The 20,761-nt window shown below is 40.8% G+C and overlaps 2 protein-coding genes across 2 annotated transcripts; both read right to left on the bottom strand.

Moving 5' to 3' along the window:
• Positions 1-5,926: 5,926 nt before the first annotated feature.
• LOC147258911 (annexin A2-like) lies at positions 5,927-11,025 on the bottom strand. The gene is made up of 13 exons (XM_086209026.1): positions 10,912-11,025; positions 10,339-10,392; positions 10,128-10,221; positions 8,882-8,976; positions 8,256-8,369; positions 7,994-8,084; positions 7,735-7,814; positions 7,580-7,639; positions 6,931-7,024; positions 6,727-6,822; positions 6,578-6,636; positions 6,263-6,385; positions 5,927-6,181 (listed from the first exon to the last, which is right to left on the bottom strand). The coding sequence occupies exons 2-13, from the start codon at positions 10,384-10,386 to the stop codon at positions 6,122-6,124; spliced, it is 1,014 nt and encodes a 337-aa protein (XP_086065152.1). The 5' UTR covers positions 10,387-10,392; positions 10,912-11,025; the 3' UTR covers positions 5,927-6,121.
• A 34-nt stretch (positions 11,026-11,059) lies between these two features.
• Positions 11,060-20,761, bottom strand: ice2 (interactor of little elongator complex ELL subunit 2). Its single transcript, XM_086209025.1, has 14 exons — positions 20,607-20,761; positions 18,870-18,971; positions 18,435-18,750; positions 18,233-18,352; positions 18,020-18,154; positions 17,711-17,827; positions 17,256-17,415; positions 15,562-16,536; positions 15,303-15,472; positions 15,075-15,204; positions 13,470-13,554; positions 13,172-13,222; positions 12,353-12,596; positions 11,060-11,631 (listed from the first exon to the last, which is right to left on the bottom strand). Exons 1-14 carry the CDS (start codon positions 20,618-20,620, stop codon positions 11,491-11,493), a joined length of 2,760 nt encoding a protein of 919 aa, XP_086065151.1. The 5' UTR covers positions 20,621-20,761; the 3' UTR covers positions 11,060-11,490.

The raw sequence follows: 20,761 nt of genomic DNA, 5'->3' as shown, positions 1-20,761 counted from the left end.
TGGTGGGTTTCAACCCATTGCTGCTTTAAGAAACGAGCACTTTTGAGACAGAGAGGTAAAAAATAGTATTCTGAAAAGATGATTGTCAGAGTAAATGTACCATATGTCACCTGACTGTGCTAGATGGCGTATTTTTAGCTGTAGACTTACATGAGATGACAGTAAAGGCCAGAGGTTATATCACAACCTACCTCGCCAACCAGGAAAGTAGTGAAATGGTTCAGAAAATCATTTTGCATGCACAGCATTTTCTTTGGGCTCAGGCAATATTGCTTTGCCTGCCACCACTGGTACTTTTCACTAAGAAACGTGCTTTGTGTATTTGAAGCATCTATAAAAAAAAAAAAAAGACCATTTCTGCCAGGAGCCAAAAAAGAATGAAAAGAGATCAACAAAACTCCTTTTTCTTTTTTTCGGGGGGGGGGGGGGTGCTAAAGGCTATGAAAACCATCTTGTGTTCTATTTTTGAACCAATTTCCATATCCATGGCCACCTGAGGGAGGTCAGGCTTCTCTGGCCAACTTCTTCACAGTTAGACGGACAAACGGAGACAGCAACACAAACCGGCGCTCCGACCATAGTCCATCCTTTTCAACACCCACGCTACGTATTCTCCTCCCTGGCACCAGTAAGACTCTGGTATGGGTTGGGAGATAAATCGCCATAAAAACACAGAAAACAACAAAATCATCTCTTCCTTTACATCTCCACTACTGGCTTTCCCTTTTTTCCCCCCCTCCCTCCATTGCTGCTTCAAAGCCTGCAACTCTCTGATGTGTCCTAGGGTTAATTAACATGAACATGATCAGAGAGAATGGGAAATCTCCAAAGGTTAAGTGTCACATGGGAAACGTGTTGTCAGAAAAAAAAGAAGAAGAAGAAGAAGACGATTTTTCTGCACATTGAAAATCAGATGGGAGTGTGTAACAGCTGCAGAGGGAAGAGATTTTGCAGACACCTTTCCAAAACTTTGCATTTCTGCTGTCAGATGAGGCAGAGCTTCACAGTCTGGCTTCAGACAGGATCAGTAATTCAATGACATTTTGATGAGCGAAAAAACATTCTTCTCTAACTTGCAAATCTTTCAGGGGAATCTTTTTTTTTTTTTTTTGGTGTCATTTTTATTGTAATTCACCGCAGAGAAGTACACACAACGTATTACGGTAAGCAAAAGAAAAAAAACAACAACAACAACACATCACATCATGAAGTTAATCACTGCTTTTAAAGACCTACTCATTGAAATTGTGTGTCTCCTCTTGGTGTATCCCTGGAGGGAAACACAGAAAATGACTTCATGATCCGCAGATATCCTGGATAGCATGTCGTGCAGGTGAAAACGCATGATTTCTCTCTGTGATAATTAACGTGGGCTCCTCTTCTCTCCCTGTGGCTTGTCGCTGACATTTGGTTCATGCTTGAGTGTCTGCCTGGCTGATTTCAATCTCTTGCATGAAGGTGAGGCTGTGTGTGGCTGTGTGTATGTGTGTGTGTGTGTGTGTGTGTGTGTGCGTGTGTGTAGGGTCCACTGGCCAGTTCGACAAGGACGTGGATGACAGGGTCTGCCTTCACTAGATGGGATTAAGCATCATGACAACATGGATTAGTCAGTCAATCCTGAACCTCCAACAGGTTAGAAGGTTGGAAAACAAATGTTGACACACAAATGAGTGTGTTTGTGCACAAATTGCAGTCTCTCCTCTTCGAATCCCCCAAATTTATCACAAACAAGTTCTATACATTTTGTCTGCTTTGTCACATGATTTACAGCAGGCTCTGAGTGTCAAAACAGCCCAGAATGGTCACCTCATCCATCCCTGCAACAAGCCTTATTTTATATTATTACATTATGTATGCAGGCTTGAGTATGGATAATGGATGAATCGAAAGCAAAGCAGTTTAATTACCTAACATCATTCTGCCTCACCTAGCTGCCGAGCACACATCTTATTAGCCATGGTGTAAATAAATATTAATATGCCACGCTGGTAAAGACTTTCTCCTCCCCCTTTCGCAGTTCTTCCTATATTATCATCACCTCTGCAAAGTACACAGCTCAGAACTGATCTAGTAGCATGTGCAAACAACAGAGCTGTTGAAGCCAGGGCAAGACCATTACAACCACTTCACAGAAAATTATCATTAGTGCATCTGGCTGAGGGCCACAGAGCCCCATCAAAAGATTGAGCTGCACACACACACACGCACACACACAGCACCCATATATATCTTTTTTTACATCCTGTGTGATATGAAACGGAAACCTTCCTTAATGAGCGTCCCCGATACGTGAGCAGACCGAAACGGAACACAACAATCTTAGCAGGTGCAGCTCTTTGTCAGCCTGGCGAGGGGCAGTAGGGGATGAGGGTTATCTCTGTGGGCCGACTCAAGGAGGAAGGAGATAGTGGATCCAGATAGGAGACGTGAAGGTTAACCGGCCACTGCGGGGTATTCTCATCCCTTCTTTGGCAACAGAGAGAAAGCTTCAAGCAAAGAGAAACCTCAGCATACAGTCCAGCCCTGAGCGGCGAAAACTTGCTGATGTCAGGGAAAAGTCGAGTTAGTTTCCAGGATTTAAAACAAACTGGATTGTGATCAGGATCAGATGGGATTGAGTTGACGTAGAAGACAAAAGGAATCACGTCGCTGGTGTGTAACGTTTCTCCAGTCCAGAGGTATTAATTCAGTAGACTTATGTGTTAATATAATACTTCAAATGCTTCACATTGCTATTAAATAATTGTAAAGAATATTTAGTGTTATGTTGCAAAAATTCAAAAATAATCCTGTGGATTTATTGGGGCTAAACTATACTGTGTAATTTAATGGAATGATACACTCATCTCCTAATTTGATACTATAATCGATTAACCTGGAATTGTGATTCTAAAGGATTGTGAATCAATACTAAATCGATTGTGTCTTTTTATTTGATATTCGACTTTTCACTCATGACATCATTCTAGATGATTTTCAAATGAAAATTACACCTAGCACAAATATAATCCTTCACATAAACTTGAATTTGGAAAAAAAAGTTCTTAAAAAAAAAAAACCCGACTGCATCTGAAAGTGCAAAATAACATAGAAGCCAGATTGAAAATACATAATTCAGTTTTGAAGAAAACTAAATTGGATGCTGGAACTTCTAGCTGTCGCTGCCGTCGCTCAGAAACATCTGGTTGAGCACGAACGATGGAGCTTTCCAATAATTGCTCCACTTTAGTCTCGATGTATGGATTCAGGGAAAAAAACAAGACGGAACCTAAATTAATGCCTCCACTATAACTCTCTACAGAACAACAATTGATATTTATACAATATATATTCAATTAAGTACTTTAAATAACTCTGGAATTGAATGCAGAAACTACAGAAAGCGCTCCAGAAGCCTCTGAGAATGTTTTCAGCCTCTCAAGATGACAGAAGCTGAACTCTTCAAAGACATAAATAGTGTTGCACATACACTGAGCTCTTTTATAAACTTCTCTGTATGTCTTTTTTTGTCTGCAGATGGACTGACTGCAGCCAGAACTCAAGAGGAGACAGGCCTTATTCTGCTTTCTTATGTTGTTTCAATCATCAGTCTGCTGTACAAAGGAGGCAGACTGATGGCATGACGAGTGCACAGCGCTCATCTGCCTGCGCTGTTGTCTCAGTTTGAGCCTCATAAAAGGAAGTGGGCCTGACGATGCCAGAGGCGGAGGATCTGACTCTGTGGTCTGAGCAGAGAAACATCAGCAGCGCGCCATTCTTTAGAAGGAGATGTCCTTCAGTATGGTGCCAGTTCTCCCCGGGGCAGCAGCCTCTTATTTACCATAGACAGGATCTCTCTCTCTCTCTCTCTGAGCCCTTAATGAGCCAGGATATTCAGCAGCAAAGAGACAAAAGGCCGCACTTTGACTGACGATACCGTGGTTTTGCTGAATTAAATAATGATAATTGAGAAAATATTAATCAAACTCTGTGCTCTGTAGCTGTGTGGAGGGAGTGGGTCTTCAAGCTTTGCCTGTAGGAGTTCTCATTTAGCGTATTCCTGCGACCTACAGAGCTGCAGGCTAACACACTCACACAAACAGACACACACAGATGCACACAATTAAAAGCAGACCTCTGTGGCCTCCTACTATATAATTAAACACCCTCTGGCACTTTGCACAAAAAAAAAAAGAAAGAAATACTGAGCCGGGTTCAGATGTGTCAAGGAGAGAGGAATGAAAATAAATGTTAAGAAACTGTCGCTTCTCTAAGTTGCAAGGTCTTCTCAATGCAATGAATTAATAAAAAGCACAAACTAATACCTTCCCAATGTGCAGTTGGTATGTCTGGCGGGCCGGCAGCAGCTCTACAGCTGTACTGTGAAACTTTAATGCTGCTGGATGCCTGAAGCACTGCCTGGGCTTTATCTGGGAGGTGAAGGAGGAGGAGGAGGAGGATGGGTCGTTTTCCACATGTTCATGATAACTGGGACAAGTATCAGAAGACAGAACCGGCTGTGTGACCTTAAAGGCTGAAAATGAAGATGATACAGCAGCGTGTGACAGCTGGGAATGGCCACTTCTTTCTTAAGATTGTGCAACCATCCAACCAGAGATGGAAAACTTCACTTTTTTTTTTAAAGCTTTAGAGTATTTGGCTCTTGTTGCTATGCTAATGTGAAGTATTCCATCTCCTTCCCTGCGTGCTCTGTGTTTGACATTCATGGGGTTAAAGTCCTCTGAATGATGAAGTGCCAGCGTTTGGGACAGTAAATTGCATCGTTTCAATTGAGAAGAGAGTTCCCCTTGGGTTTGCTGGAGGTCCCTACGGGCTGGCCTTGAACAGAACAGCATGTTGTACATCCATATAAAAAAAAGGGAAAAATATGGTGGTACTTTCCTCTTTATGATGCAGAGATTAATCTGTCACCACATTCACGCATAAATTTCACTCCCCGCTTTGCAAAAAATACTGTTTTACCTTACTTTACGCTATATTTTATTTTTCTATTGCCTATAAACATAAACCACCACAAAGGGCTAATGTTCTCATCAGTATTATTGCAAAATGATCATAAATCAACGCCTTGTTAAAATTTGAAGCCCCATTTCTATTGTCAGCTACTCAACCAGTGAAAATATAAGAGAAGCATTATTTCTCTCACAATAATGGATGGTCTTCTCTCATTTCGGGATGCTTCATTTTCATTAGATTATTAAGTCAGCGCGCTCCTCTTCACATCCTCTTCCTCGTCGCTGTGTTCAGCAGAACTGATCTTGCCTTTTGGGGCTATTTTTTTTCTTATACTTCAGTAGGAATGCCTTGACAACACTGTGGTGGTTATTTTATCCTGAGAGACCACAAACTAAACAGCAGAAACACACTGTATAGACGCTTGTTTAGTGGTATGCAAATGATCTTTGCCGGAGGTAAAATTAACATTTTTAATTAAAATATTAGCACCAAACAAACACAGAAAAACACACTAATGATTAAATCATCTTCATAGAACCTCAGAGTGGAAAAATGAGGAAGATTTTTCATAAATTTTTTTTGGAATAAAATCATACTGTATGGATCACACATGGCTCTGTGTAGACAAGTCTTTGGAAACGCTGGAGATGAATTTTGGAATTTTGAACACAATTATTTAAGAAACATCAGATGGTAAAATAAAATGTTGTTTATATAGCTGTTGTAATTCATGTGAATTTTGGATATGAAATGATTGACGTAAAAATCTAATTTGGGATCTAATATTTAATTAAATTCTTTGACATTTTTGCATTTCTTTAGCAGATGTGTGAGGCCCCGCAGAGAGGCTGCAGCTACTTTTTTTAATGCAACTGTAACGCCCTCTAAAGGACATGGATGGAAACTACAGGTACAAAACAAAAGCCTACATGTGGTGGAAATAAGTGGGTGCAGGGAAAGCATGGGGATCTCAAATAAAGCAACTTTATTGCTATTTTTGGTGTATCAAAATGAAGCTGTGACAACAATTCATCATGTTTCAGAAATATACATTTTCTCTTCTTGAATTTTGCATCTAGAAAAGTTTGTTTGTTTCAAGTGAGATATTCAGGTCCAGTTACCGCCCGTCTACGCACATCCCCTGCTCTTCATAACGAGGATGGTTTCACTGCTCTGGTCCACACAGGCTCAGCAGAACCTTCTGATAGTCTCCCTTAGTGTGTTCCTGCAGACGCAACAGAACCAGATTAGAGATGATGGAACCGCCTGCGGCGTACGTCACTGCATCACCGCGTCGTTCGCCTACCATGATGGTCTTTTGAAGGGACTGTCCATAGTGGGTCTTGTATTCAGAGCTGATCTTCTTCAGGTCCACCTCACAACGGGACACGATGATTCTGGTCACTACCTTTTCCTTGGCTCCCTTACTCTGAGCACACAAACACAAGTCAGCACTTTAGTTGTACGTGCTCCACACTTCACTACCACGGCTGATGCAACACCCTTGTAAGACAACTTTTGCCAGCTTGAGATTCTGGAATCCTGCAGGAAATTAGTACTTTCACAAGAAAATGTACCTCTAAAGTTCCTTCAAAAGAAGAGGAGCAGTAAATGTAACTACCTTCATGGCGTCGTGCAGCTTGTTGGCAAAGTACAGCTGTTTGTTTGTAAAGCACTGAACTGGAACAAAAGAAAATGAAAAGAAACATCCCTAATAAACATCTTGCTCTTGTCATTTTTTAATAATACTGATAATAACGATAAACATACCGAGTGCCAGGAAAGACTTTTGCAAGTCTCCTTTAACCTCCTTCATGATGCTCTCCTCCATGTCGTAGGGGCTGTAAGTCTTGTACCTCTGAAACACTAATACGTAAAAACAGAAGGCTTGGTTTAAGTTTATTTTCTAGTTGTTACAAAACAATTTTAAAAGAAAAATCAGATTTCGGTAGTTGTCTGACAGTGCTGTCATACCTTTCTGCAGGTGGGGGATGCTCCTCTCAGACATGATGGAGATCCACGTTGCCACGTCAGTTCCTTTATTCTTCACTCCGGCTTCAAAGAGTTTCTGATCAGAAGAAGAAAAATTCAGTTCCCCTAATAAAGCGTTCAAGTTGTGATGAAAATATCGGCTGTGCCGAATGATCGGCGGTACGAATGACACCAGATAGTCGGCAAAGTCATTTGTAATTTTACGATTTTTTTTCAGCTTCTGTTCGGTGCAGTGTAAGAAGGTTACGAGACATTCAATTTAAAAATGTTCCCCTTTAGTCACAAAACGTTCTTGAGTCCTGAGATAACTATTAGATATTGAATACAAAATGAATATACTGTATTATTCTGGGAAGGAGGACTTCTTTGTATTCCAATTAGTTGTCATTTTCACAAATTTTTCATTTTATTATGTCATAAATATTCTCCTTATGAATATCAGGACAATAGGGCTGCAATTTACATGTGTTTTTATTTGTTATCACGTAAAATTGCTCAGTATTTTCATGATCCATCAGTGAAACATTTGGTCTTAAAATATATACTTTTTCCTTCGAGGTGACTTCGTGGCACTCAAGGCCCTTTTTTGATTTGACATTTATTGGAGGAGGAAGGAAAATGGGCAACTTACTCTGGCATCTTCATCGATCTTCTCATAGTCTACAATGGCAGACGGTTCGTCTCTCTTCGTCTGAGTAGAGGGAAGGTGGGACTCGGGTCAGATCAGGACACTTATCGCACGAGTTTGTTTCAGAAATCACACAGGCAGGCAGCGACAGGTCTCACCTGCACCAGAGCCAGCAGCAGTTTAGCAAAGTTCCCAGAAGTGTCACCAGCTACATCTTTATCCAAATCCTTCTTGATCCCTGCGAAACAGTATTTTCATTTTTGAGGATTGAGTGATTTCAAGATGCTATGTGGAGATAGCAGCTGGTGGCAGTATGATATTTTGTGCAGGCAAAAGCTCAGATAGGTTAGATCTTCATTGTCCTTTTCTAGGAATGCATGGGCTGCTTGTTTTAGATTTAATTACTAACTTACTTACACTCCTTATAGACCTGCTTGATCTCCACCAGCTCACTGTTGCTGCGCGAGCACAAAATCTCAATCAGTGTTTCTTCATCTGTTCCTAATCCCTGAAAGACACAAAAACTTCCTTATTTTTTAATCATGATGTTTCTCAGATTCAAGCAACTCCAGGTGCTGTTGAAGAAAAGGCTGCATTATAAATTTTCTCCAGAAGAGGGCAGTGTAAGCATTCTGTTGAATCACTGTAAAATTCAAATGACGCAATCCACATCCCAGACCTTGATAGCTCCTCTAATCTCCGAGGCGTCGTACTGGGTTGTACTTTTCATCAGTCCGAGGATCACGGACTCCAGAGAGCCGGAGAGTGCTCCCTTCAGGGCCGCGATCATGTCCTAAAAACACAACAATATCACGCAGAGTGAGACTTTTGACCATTTTTTCCCCCTCCTCATATTTAGCTTTTGAGCTTGTTTAATGCAGATTTATCTAAAAATACTCCGTCTGAAGCGATCAAATCTTGTGATAACAGTAAGATTAAAAAAAGAAATCTTGGTTGGTTTCTATCTGAGCCTCTACAATACGTCTCAGGGATCAAATTGAAGACTCAACTCTGTATTTGATCTGTTCTCAGAGTGTAGAAGCCTACGGGCACAGCAAAGAACTCCTACCTGTCTTTTTTTATTGTTATGCACAAACTAGACAAGATAATTTGACTAAGTCTGATTTAATTTTTTCCTTCCTACTAATGAGGAGGGTTAGGAGAAACAGGTCAGAATCCAGTAATCTATAAATAAGATTTATTAAAAAAAAAAAAAAAGAGGTCTGTATCAAAAAACTTCCCTCTGGCTGAGATGAATGTGCATCTCTCTTCTGTCTACAGCATCACAGAATCAGCCTGCTGTACCTTCTTCACCCTCCTTTCGTATGCGAAGGCGATGTCCCTCCTCTGGGAATAGGTCCTCTTTGTGAGGATATCAATGATGGTCTGCTCATCCACTCCTACAGAGAGACAGATGTGTTGGTATATGAAAATACATTTCTGAGTTCTGAAAAAATGAAAAGACTTGGAGTCAGAATTCAGTCTCCGGAAATTATGTGATATTGTGTAATTTCCTCGAAAGGACAGCTGACGCGAAATGAATATTGAGAGGTCAAACAGGATGAAGTTCTGTAACGTTATCAGGCTCTCATTGCTTTATATTTTTAAGGTGCACACATAAACACAAAACTGACAGCAATAATTCACCCAAAAAGTGTATTTTACCTTTCAATTGGACTCAAAGATGTTCATTTTCCTCCTGCAAAGAAAGTTTGACGCTTGAGGCTTTCAGCGACCAACTGCTAACCAAGACAAACTGTCCGAAAACGTCTGCTTTCAAACTCATCGTCTGGTATAACTCTCGTCTTCTTTATGCAGCTGTATGCTCAGTAATCCACAAACACTATGATTGAGTAAAAAACTAGAAGTCTCCTGGAATAGAGTTCATTAACTGACATTTCTTGGGTAGCTTTTGCTGTTGTTAGCCCTCAGTTGCTATTCGCTTCAAGCTAAATGTATCTGGCTGGCTCTTTCTACATTCTGTAGTGACAAAGTAGTAATGAAGGAGTGTAAAAGTCACATCAGGAAACCTATCTGTGAGTACTTGAAAGGCAAAATACACTTTTTGGGTGACCTCAGACATCTCAAACTGTCCTCCTGACAAGGGTACGCATAGTTTAAATAGCTCAAATCTGACAAGGAATAGCTTAGAAACTGATAATTACTGGGTTCCAAATTCTGTGCACCATCTTTTGAGTCATCATAACAAAGTGTTTACATGTAACATCTAACAAGATTAACTTAAGAGTAGGTTTGTTACATCCTGGTGGGTGTTTGCACCAGTACGACATAACTTTTGAGAAGACGACGACACAGTCAATGTAACAAAAGATATTCTTCACAACAAAATGGTGGGTCATTGCAGTGTTTGGCAGTAGAAACGTGTCCAGTGGCTTTCAGTGAGTGGCTTCAGCAGAGCTCTGCCAGCACTGAGGCATGGACGCCAGGATGCTGACTCACAAATACCAGCAACTCATTCGTTGAGAGAAGTTTCAAAAGCATACACAGATTTTTTTTTTTTTCTTTTTGCGCAACATGTTGAGAATCTTGCCTTTGGTTTTGATAGCAGTGTCTATTCTGGCGGCGTCTGTGTCGGAGTCAAAGTCCAAAGCAGGAACAACAGTGGGGTATTTGGGTTCCAGGGACTGAAGAATGCAAATGAGCGGGAGGTATTAGATTGAGGTCGTCAGTTTTACAGTATTTTATGTGAGTTTAAAGCATTAAAAAAAAAAAAGAAAAAAAAAAAAGATGCATGACTTTACCCCAGTGTTGAGACACAGCTGACCCAGAAACTCAGATACCATAGCCATTTTGTCCTGTAAAAAGTGAGAGAACAGGTCACGTTTGTTTTGTCTTGATACAATCACCTACCAAGCCCCTGAGCAAAAGTCTTAAGTTATTCCTTTGTGTCGCAGTTGAGTTTTCCTAACAGTTACCATAGCAACATCACCAAATCGTATGAATATTTGATAAAATACATCTGTGAAGCCACCAACTTTCTTATCCTCTTTCATTCTGACACACATCCTCAACATCAAGCCCAAAGAGACACACCCTGGAAAAGTAATACTCTGCTGCTGCTTGGTATGACGACATTCACACACAGACTAGAGAGGTTTTATGAGGTCACACAGAGTACTCATAATGTTCCGCAAAACACCAGAACACAGGTTTGCTCAAACCTCATGGAAATGAAGTGAAATACGAGCTATTCGTCATGGTTACAAGTTCAAAAAGTCTATACATATTTCTGCTGATTACATAAAGTTACTTAAGTTACCAAAGTACTTGGCCATACAGCTGTATATGAAAATGTGTGATGATGGTTAACTTACCTAATTGGTAGAAGTTGACAGAGTAGATGGAGATGTTGATGTTCTGGAGGAATGGGTGTGGAGTTCTAACGACACTGTGCTTCAGACAGGGGAAAAAAAAAAAAAGTCTTCCCCTTTCACCTCCCCAGATGAACATTCCCTCCCCTTTCCATCCTCTCATGACTCCACCCTGTTGAACAAGCAGAGAACTCTTTCACTGCAATGGAGCTCAAAAGCTTTGTTATACTTTTCCAACACACATTTTCAAAAGTCACTGGAGCGCTGCAGCTTCAGAAGATATTCAAGGTGTTGTCTTAGCCTGCGTTTGCACAGCACAATGTACTTCTGTGTAATAAAGATTATCATCACAGGCCCTTAAGAAAACTTCAGGTTTATTTTATTTTACAACATGTACAAGGTCTGTTACTGGACAAAACAGAAAATATAGACACAGTTTCAACAGTAGAATGTCTCGATTCTATGCCGTCTGCAGTCACTTTTAATTTTTCAGTCAATCAATTTCTTGTAAGACAACTGTGACGTTGCCAGTGGTCTCCTTTCTACTGACTCTTGCATATATGAAGGTTGTATTAGATCCTTTCACATGGGACCTTCTACTGACTTCTGGATGATACGTTTCATGTAATTGTCACGCCTGACTGAACGATGGACTTGCTGCCGCTTCCGTTTCTTCTTTCCTCCTGACCTCTGGTTCTTCGGCTGCGGTCCACCTGTTGCTGCCTGGTAGAGTATAAAAGAATGTTGAGTATTAATACTTAGAATTAAGTTAAGATACACTTACATCCTAACAAGTTCCAAACGTTAATCCAACTGAACTTTTTTTTTCGTCTTTGTTTGTCAAGTTAAAATGTGTGACTAACTCTCAACGGAGGACGTTAGGAATTTCAGACTGGCAGCCAACCAAAATACATCCGAGATCCTCCAGTCCGCCTGGTCTAGGTTGCTGCTGCTGGTATTACTATGCTCTCATTGTTAGTCTGCAGGCAAACTATGCAGCGGTGCTCCGGTTCAGCCTGCCTGATAAGAACATGGCCAAAGGCTTTGCACTCGAAGACGACTGTATTTCATTTATCTCAGATTGTAGGGAATCTCTGTGGAATTAGGTGTGTAATCCAAAGGGTGTGGACTTCCTAGATAATCAAGGATAATAAAGTATTTTTAAACCCGAGTGCTATTTTCCATTCTTTTGGAGTCTAAGTGATTAATAGGGACCAAATTGATGGAGTTGGTCCAGTACGGAGAGGGAACAATATGATTTGGAACCACAAAACAGCGGTCATTCCATCTGTTGCATCACAGTAAAGAGCTCTTGATTTTGACACAGATAGGATGACATCATGGAAAAAGTTTGAATTGTCTTTTTTTGGTGAAATTTAGTTCATGAATTCATGGCACTGAATAATGCTACCACAAGATGCTGTGATATGAATCTAACACGCACCTTTTGTGAGGGTCTTGGAGGGAAGGTGCAGGGGACGCGAAAGTGTTTGCTGTGGAAGGGAAGGACCACCGCTGGATCAACAGGTATCCAGGGCACGAGTCCAGTGGCTGGTGGCTGGGGGGAGGAGCTGTGGACTTGCTGTAGGTTGTATGTCCCTCCACTCACTTTCTCATCAGCTGTTTTCATTAAAGTCACAAAAGGTTCCCCCGATTTGTGTATAATAAGGTACTTTCCTTCTTCTAAACTAGAACGAAAAAAAAATCCAGAATTGAGTAACTGAGGGTGTGAATGCCAGAACACACACACACACACACACACACACACACACGCACGCACACAACATGTTGAGGCATTCAGCCATTCCTTTTTTCCCCCCAACTGGAGCGTAGGTGAACGAAGGCTTGAGAAAGCAGAATGCGATGTGTCTATTGTGTGTCGTTGAGTAATCAACTGTGCAATAGCAACACAAATATAGAGACGGACTAACGTCACATTTTGAGCCTGAGGCTGTCAGACCCGCCTATCTAAGGTCGCGTCATATCAAAACTCAGCGTGCAGAAAACTCATCTGTCGCTGTAGGCTAAACTTAACAATACAGCATCAGAATAAAGACCAAACCTTTCTGAAATGTTGCTCTGTACATTGAATCCAAATTTTTCATGAATACCACATTAAAACGAATTGCTGAAAAACCTGTTACACTGAATAACAGCCAGTAAAAGTGATATGAATATCGGAACAGAAAAGAAGATTCACAGCAACAACCTACAAAAAACCAAAACCAAAAAACCAATTGTTTTCTCTCGAAAGTCAACTTACAGAGTTAGCTTTTTCAGCAGGTGGTGTAGTATATTCAATGACTTAGATGCCCTGTGGACAGATAGCAGTAGGTTAGAGGTTGTCTACTTTGGCAGGGATCTACATTTCAACGCTAATTTGAATGACAAACCCAGAGGCGATGATAGCAACTATTGATGCCTTACAGGGTTCTTCTGGTTGTACAGATAAACAGTCTGGATTTCATGATAAAACCCTCTAAATCTTAAGCAATATTATCATACAGGGGTGATGGGGTTAATCCTTATCATCTGCACACATCCGTTCTAACGACACTCACTTGAACCCACAGGAGATGTTGTGTTTCCAGTCGTCAGGCAGCTTCCTTAGCAGAGCTACTTTTGAAGTGTGTGCACTGATGTGAGCTACAGAGGCAGAGAGGGAGGGTGAGGGATACAGAGCGGGAAGAACAAGAGCTAATGAGTGTGGACACCGAGAGCTTCTCTTCATCGTCAACGCCACTGCTAGTGCTTACAAAGGAATTAGTCTGTGATCATTTGCCAGTGTCGTTACAAGCTCGAGTGGGTGGTAAGAAACGCTCCTCTTCCCATTCCTCACTCCAGCTTGTAATGCCTGCTGCTTATTTCAACAATACCTTCCCTTTCAGTCACGGACAGTTCCAGCGTCTGCAAGCACATCCATAAATACACAACACCACATGATGAAGCACATGCTCAAGCAAAGAAGGAAGTCTTTTATCAGATGTGGCTGTTGCATAACTCAGTTTAGAGAGATATTCTTCTACATTGTTTTCTACAGACCGAATTCTATCACTGTCCTTACAAATGCAATTCATCTCCTCACACTACTGTTTATTCCTCATGGTGTCTACCGGTATCACACACACTTCAATTTTACGCTTTCTAAGACCTTTCGAAATTATTCTTCATAAAATTTTACAATAAAAAAGAATCTTTTATTTCTTCCAGCCTTACAGGTGAGTATAAAGATAGCACATAAAACTAGTATATACAATATGTGGTTTATGTGGGTATAATGTTGTCAGAGTCAGTTTGGTTTCATGTACATTTGCCAAGTGAGTATTTAAATTAAAGACTCAGACGTAGGTTTAAAGATTTGTAACATCCATGGAGACGCAAGTGTGGCCTTTGATGTTTAAGAGGTTGACTCATTTCGACAGAAAAGAATTAAGAGCTCAATCAACTTTCAAAAGTATTGGATGAGTTTTAAGGCCTAGTGCTTGTAGCACTGAACTGAACACATTTTAGACACCCTCTATTAGACTGCGGGATGAGAAACATTCTCTTTAAAAAAATCTGGGATATCAAATGCTTCGTCTCACACGCACTCAGAGCCACTCACACATAAAATGCGAACCAGTACACAAGCCTTTAGTGACAGTAACGCCTACAGTCAGACAAGAAGAAATAACCTCCGGACTTGAAAATATCCACCTCATGATATGCAGGATGAAAACCTAAACAAGGCAAAAAACATCAACTTGCGCTAGAAAAAGCCCAGACTCTTTCTTAATTAGGAGCTAATGTACATGAAGGGAATTAGATTGAGGCTCAAAGTGGCATTTAGCTGAACTCTGCACTTCTCAGTCATTCCCAACAACTAAATGTGGCTGTAGTTATGGCAACAAAGTAAACTTGATGAGTACACAGTCAGAGCAGATGGTGAGTCATCTAAAGACTATTCCATTGGTCTGAGTGGGAGGATCAGCCTTGCCCACTCTAGAGGAGAAGAAAATCTCTTCTTAAGCCACATAAATGCTACTTTGAGTACTTTTTTGGCATTTGATTTGAAAAACGAAACACTGGAGTGGTATTCTCTATCCCACTGTAACAGAGACATTGGCCTTGGTTTTAGACAAACTTTTGAAGAAATGGATCTGCAGATGACAACAATGGCTTTTTACCTATGTAGGAAACATTAGCAGAGTGGAGCGCCGTCTCTGTCCACAGCTGACAGGCCTCACTGCTCGTTAGACACTCAACACCATAGCTCAACTGGTACTCCAGCTTGGGTAAAACATGTACTGGTACGAGCTGTTGGGGAAGAAAATGAAAGGAAAACATATTCTGCATCTTTGTATTTCGACATCCAACATTAAAACTGGAGGCTGTTTGTAGTCTGACATGCGTACCTGGTTTACTCCGCAGCCTACTTTTCTAGTATGGCTCAGTGAGACAGAGCTGCGCACCATCAGCAGCATATCCTTCAGACTGTAAAGTTTGTACAGCAGGTTGCCCTTCTCTGGAGCCTCATAGTCTTCAACGTCTTCTGCACCAGCCTGCAGGTCCTGGGACAAGATTTCTGCATGGGGGAAAATGTGCACTAAGTATTTACGCCACGTGCATAAATTAAACTCAAATCCAGAAAACGAGCATTAATGAAACACCAACTTTTGTGCTCTACAGTAGAAGTGTTGACCACTGGTGCAGATCCACCAGTTGGAGCCGTGCAGGTTTCTCCAGTCTGGGCTCTCTCCAAGTATGAGGACACACAGGGCTTAACTAAAGACACTGAGTGGGGGTGACCTGAAGGTCCAAGACATTGTGTGGTTGGGATGGTCTCCAGGGATATGGTGAGGCATCTGGCTGGGTTGTTAGCAGGGCTGAACATGGCTGTCTGCATGCGCAAGATCTCACCCAGTTGGTCAACAGGTGCCTTTACTTGTTTGGTTTTCTGGCTTTGCATTGCAGCCTTTTCAGGGGATGCTACATTTATAGGGGGGGTCTCAGAGACAGGGGAGTGTGTAGAGCCTGATCTGGGATTAGGATTATGTTGTGGTGATGGTGATGGTGATGCAGTTAGCAGGTCATCAATGACCAGCCTCTCATCATCAGAGTCTCCTGTAATTGTTGGGTCTTCCTCACTTTCTTGTGCAGAGTCCAGTTCCTTAGAATGCGCTACACTCACAACTGGCTCAGACGTCTTTGTTGTTGTGTCCTTAACTGATGATAAACTGCTCACTTCTTTTTGAAAACTGTTGTTGGCTTCGAAATGACACCCAATGGACGTTGTAGTCTTACTTGAAGATTTTTCACTTTTCCCGTTTCTTTCACTTTCACCTAGCTTTTTCTGCTGTTTGGACGTTCTGATTGTGGGTGTTGTCTCCCCAAATGTCTCCAGGTCAACGAGGTCCACCTCAAAACTAAGACCCTCCTTTTCAGGAGACATCAATTGTCTTTTGGAGATGTTTTCTTGCTGCTCATTCACAGGAAGTTCTGTCATTAAACTGAAGACAGGTTTGCTTCCATTCCTGATGATGGAGAGCTTCAAGCTCTCCTCATGGTAGATATGACTGCGCTCTCTCACTGTTACTTCTGTCTTTGGTAGGGGTGGGTCAATGTACACTGTCTTCTTTTGACTACTGCCTGTAAAGATGACAAACAGCATGAGACAGTGTGACCAGTCAATGTTCATACACAGGGATTCACCATTTTTACAAACAGTAATGGAGTATGTTTCTCACAGAAACAAATAGTGGTGTATCAACCCTGTCGGTAACAGAGACAATACAATGGCTCTTGACAAACCATTATATGCAATGAGCATAACATTTTTTAACCTTATTCTTTTATGTGTAATACACACACACACACACACACACACACACACACACACACACACACACACACACACACACACACTATTAAAAAAAGAAAAAGCAATAATATATTTGATTAAACTAATGAAAAGTGACATGGCTTCGATAAAACAAACACATAATAAAGAACCTGAGGTAAAGGAACCACAACAGTTTGTTCTTAGTCAATGTTAACCAAACTACACGTACTCTCATACGAAGGTATTTGTAAAAGGTTGTAAAACACACCCCTAGGCCACTTTCAAAAAAAATTCCGGCTTCTGTCCTCAAAACATGCACACAAACAAAAAAAAAGGTCCAGGTCTGGCCATTTTCACATTCTATGATTTTTCAGGTTTTTCATATTAGAACACCAACAGTAAGAAATGCCCATGATTGAGGGGAAATGCTGCATTATTTGATAGTTTAAATGGAAAAAAAAGAAAGAAGAAAAGAACAAGGAGGCACTGGGAGCAGACGCTAAATGCCCCAGTTAAAATGTTATACCTTTTCCATGGTTTCCCTTGACCCAAATGGGCAGCTCCCATCGATCACCAAATTCAGGGCCGTGGTTGTCTAACAGTCTGACTAGGGCATCTCCAGTCAGACACACGTGAGGCTCATAGCGGGCACACAGATTCTCAACATTGCTGTCACTGCTAACTCCCTTTGGAGAAAAAGACAACCAGATCACTCAAATAAATCAGTCAGACGGATACAAGTACCAAGCAAACTATCTGCAACTTCAACGGTAATGCGTGTGACCCAGCATCTTTCAGAGACACAACTAGTACTTGGTTTTTTCTGAGCAAGACTTGAACACCCTCTGGTGTCTTTTGTGAAAACTGCAAGAGCTGAAATTAAGTTACAATAGACCTGCGGTCATGAATCCCATTCTAGCAGTAAAACATCCTTGTGCCTTACTTTATAGCAGTAATTAAAAAAGTGAGACAATTGCTTACAGCATGCATGTCCTTAGCTTTTTTAGCTGGAGGATTCTCTGATGAAACACTCTGATAATCCGATGCAAGCTGTGCATCAGCAGGCACGATCTTGTGGTCTGTAATATCCACTTTGCCCTGGAGAAATAAAAGGGTCCAAATATGGGAATAAAGAAAGTGAACCAGGATGAAAAGTCTGCTTCTGAGATTCAACACTTCAGGTTGAAGGGTTGAGCTATAAAACTGGACAAAGGCAAGCAAATTAGACAGAATGGTAATCCTTAAGAATTTAAGAAAGAATAGTTATGGATAGCAGGCCTTCAAATTTACCATGACGAGAAGCTGTTTTTCAAAAGTCAGAGCCAGTCCTGGGTCGAATGTTCCCCCGGTTAGACTGGTCAACTCACAGATTTGGTAGCGCTGAGGCATTACCTTAATACACTCCAAACAGTTGCTGAAGTAATCCTGTGAGCAAAATTAGAGCTCTCATGATTTAATTCATTAAAAAGCACGTCACAGAACTTATCAACTGTTCAACAGTACCTCCGAGTACTGCATTGCTCCTTGTGATATGAAGTTGTAGTCTTCCGCACACATTCTGGACACATCTTGTAAATATCTTGTGAACTGCATCACTTCACTGTTTACTCGTTGCAGTAAGTTCTGAAATATTACACAGTTTGAGGAAATCAATGCAACAAGAACCAGGAGCATTAAAATACCATAAAGGATAGAATGCTAGTACCTGTGGAGGTTCCTTCTTACACACGCGCAACAAAAAGTTCATATAAATCTTCTGCTCGTTGTCGGACAGGTTGGACATACACGGAAAGGGCAGTCTGGGTTGAGGATAAGAAATATCCGTCTCATTCGTTCCTTGGTTGGGCTTCGAATGACTTTTTAAAGTATCTTTACAAACTTCTGCATCATCACTGCCACAACTGTCCCAGCGGGACTCTTCCTTCATGATGCAACTGTCATCTTTAGGTTCTTGTGTGGTTAGAGAGAGGGAGGCTTTTGCAGCTCCAGTTTCACACTCCATCTTTACGTTCTCTTCAGGTCTTGGGTGAGAGGAAAAACACAAGAACAGCAAGAGTATACATCATATTAATATTCACTCATTTTTGGGTTTGTTTTGTTTGTGTAAATATGTGTAATTGATATGTACTTATGGCCATACCTTTGAAGGAACGCCCACAAGTCTCGAACACTGGGTGCAAGGGAATATTTATCATAGCAATCCCTAGAAAAGAAGGGAGCATCAGGGACAGGAGAATCCTCCCTTATATAAAGAGGAGAAAGAATATATATTAGCATTGGATCACATTTTAAAAAGGTCTTCATTTCTTTGCTTTAATGCACAACCAGACATTCAGTTTCTTTACATTAATTCTTTAAAAAAAAAGTTTTTCTTCATTACATCATTATTTCATCAACATGTTTTTATGCGGTCAGAAGTAAATTGTGAAACCAAGTTTTAACAAGTAATGTATATGAGTGTAAAAATTATTAGCCTCCTTAAAAATATATCTATGGCTCTCGATTACGCCTAGAAAATTTAATGACAAGCTTCTTGTTGTGTCTTCAGTCCTGAAATTTTGAAATTAATTTCAAAAAGAATTACAAATTCAAATTTTCCATTAGTACAGTTTAAGTATTCTATTTGTACAGATATATTTGGCCCTCGTCCATGCATTTATTCTTAGTAGGCTAGATTATTGTAACGGTGTCTTTACAGGTCTCAGTAAAAAAAATCAATCAAGCACCTGCAGCTCATCCAGAATGCTGCTGCCAGAGTCCTGACCAACACTAAGAAAATGGACCACATTACACCTGTCCTTAAATCACTGCACTGGCTCCCTGTGTGTCAAAGGATTGAGTTCAAAATCCTGTTACTGGTCTATAAGTCGCTGAATGGGCTTGGGCCTAAATACATGTCAGAGCTGCTGACTGGGTATGAAGCATCCAGACCCCTCAGGTCATCAGGGACAGGTCTACTCAGTGTCCCCAAGGTCAGAACCAAGCAGGGTGAAGCTGCTTTCAGCTTCTGTGGTCCACACTTGTGGAACAAACTCCCTGAACCTCTGAGGGGGGCACAAACTGTCAGCTCGTTTAAATCAGGGCTGAAAACACTGCTGTTTACTGCAGCCTTCTTATAGTATTGATTTGGGATTGATCTGGGTGATTTGGGATTGATGGATTGATTTAATATTGATTTGTCTGCTGTCAAATTGATTTTAAATGATTTTTGAATGTTTTAATTCATGTTTTCGATTTTAAACTGATTCTAACTTTCAATGTCTCATTCCCTCTGTAAAGCACTATGAATTGCCCTGTGTATGAATGGTGCTATACAAATAAATTTGCCTTTTTGCCTTTAAAGATGTTTAATAACTTACCATGAACATATAACTGTGCTGCCTGATACTGCCACTCTATTTATTACTGTTCTATATTTGATATTTGGGGATGCCCCTGTTTCAAAACTAAAATAAACCTTAAATAAGGACGACATGCCCTTAATTATTTTAAACTACTCAAACACCTACCGTTGATCGTTATAATCAAACATCATAACCAAAACATAATACAAAAATTAACTTCCCCAAGCTCATGGTTTTACGATTATATTAGAAAAAACCTGAAAAAAACTACAAAATCCATGAAATTCTAACGTTATCTCTGCCTTCATTACGTTAACGTTGTTCGGCCGAAAACACATTCAAATACAGCATTTAGCGCAATTTAATCGTTAGAGGATTTGTTTAGCTAGGTTACCTAGCTGTTTGTAATGCCATGTCCGTCAGCCGATGCTACCTAGCTTGGTAGCTAACAGCAAGCCAGTTCTAGCGAACTGTAATACTGTTGAACAAATACTATTACAATCTGTAAGAGTTCATATGGATTAATTACTCACCACACTAGTTCCATTATAGTCACAGACTTGTATACGGGAAAAAAACAAAAAAACACATTTACTCTAGCAGTTAGCGATAGCCGCCTAGCAAACTTTTGACATCTGCCCCTCTTCGACTCGTGAATAAATGGTGTTGGCTCACGGCGCGTTGTGTA

The sequence above is a fragment of the Aulostomus chinensis genome, chromosome 7 (genome assembly GCF_037954235.1).
Source record: "Aulostomus chinensis isolate RoL2024-O1b breed Wild chromosome 7, RoL_Achi_v1.0, whole genome shotgun sequence".
NCBI classification, from domain to species: domain Eukaryota; kingdom Metazoa; phylum Chordata; class Actinopteri; order Syngnathiformes; family Aulostomidae; genus Aulostomus; species Aulostomus chinensis.
The sequence above is the reverse complement of the archived record's forward strand: the minus strand, read 5'-3'. Positions and strand labels throughout refer to the sequence as shown.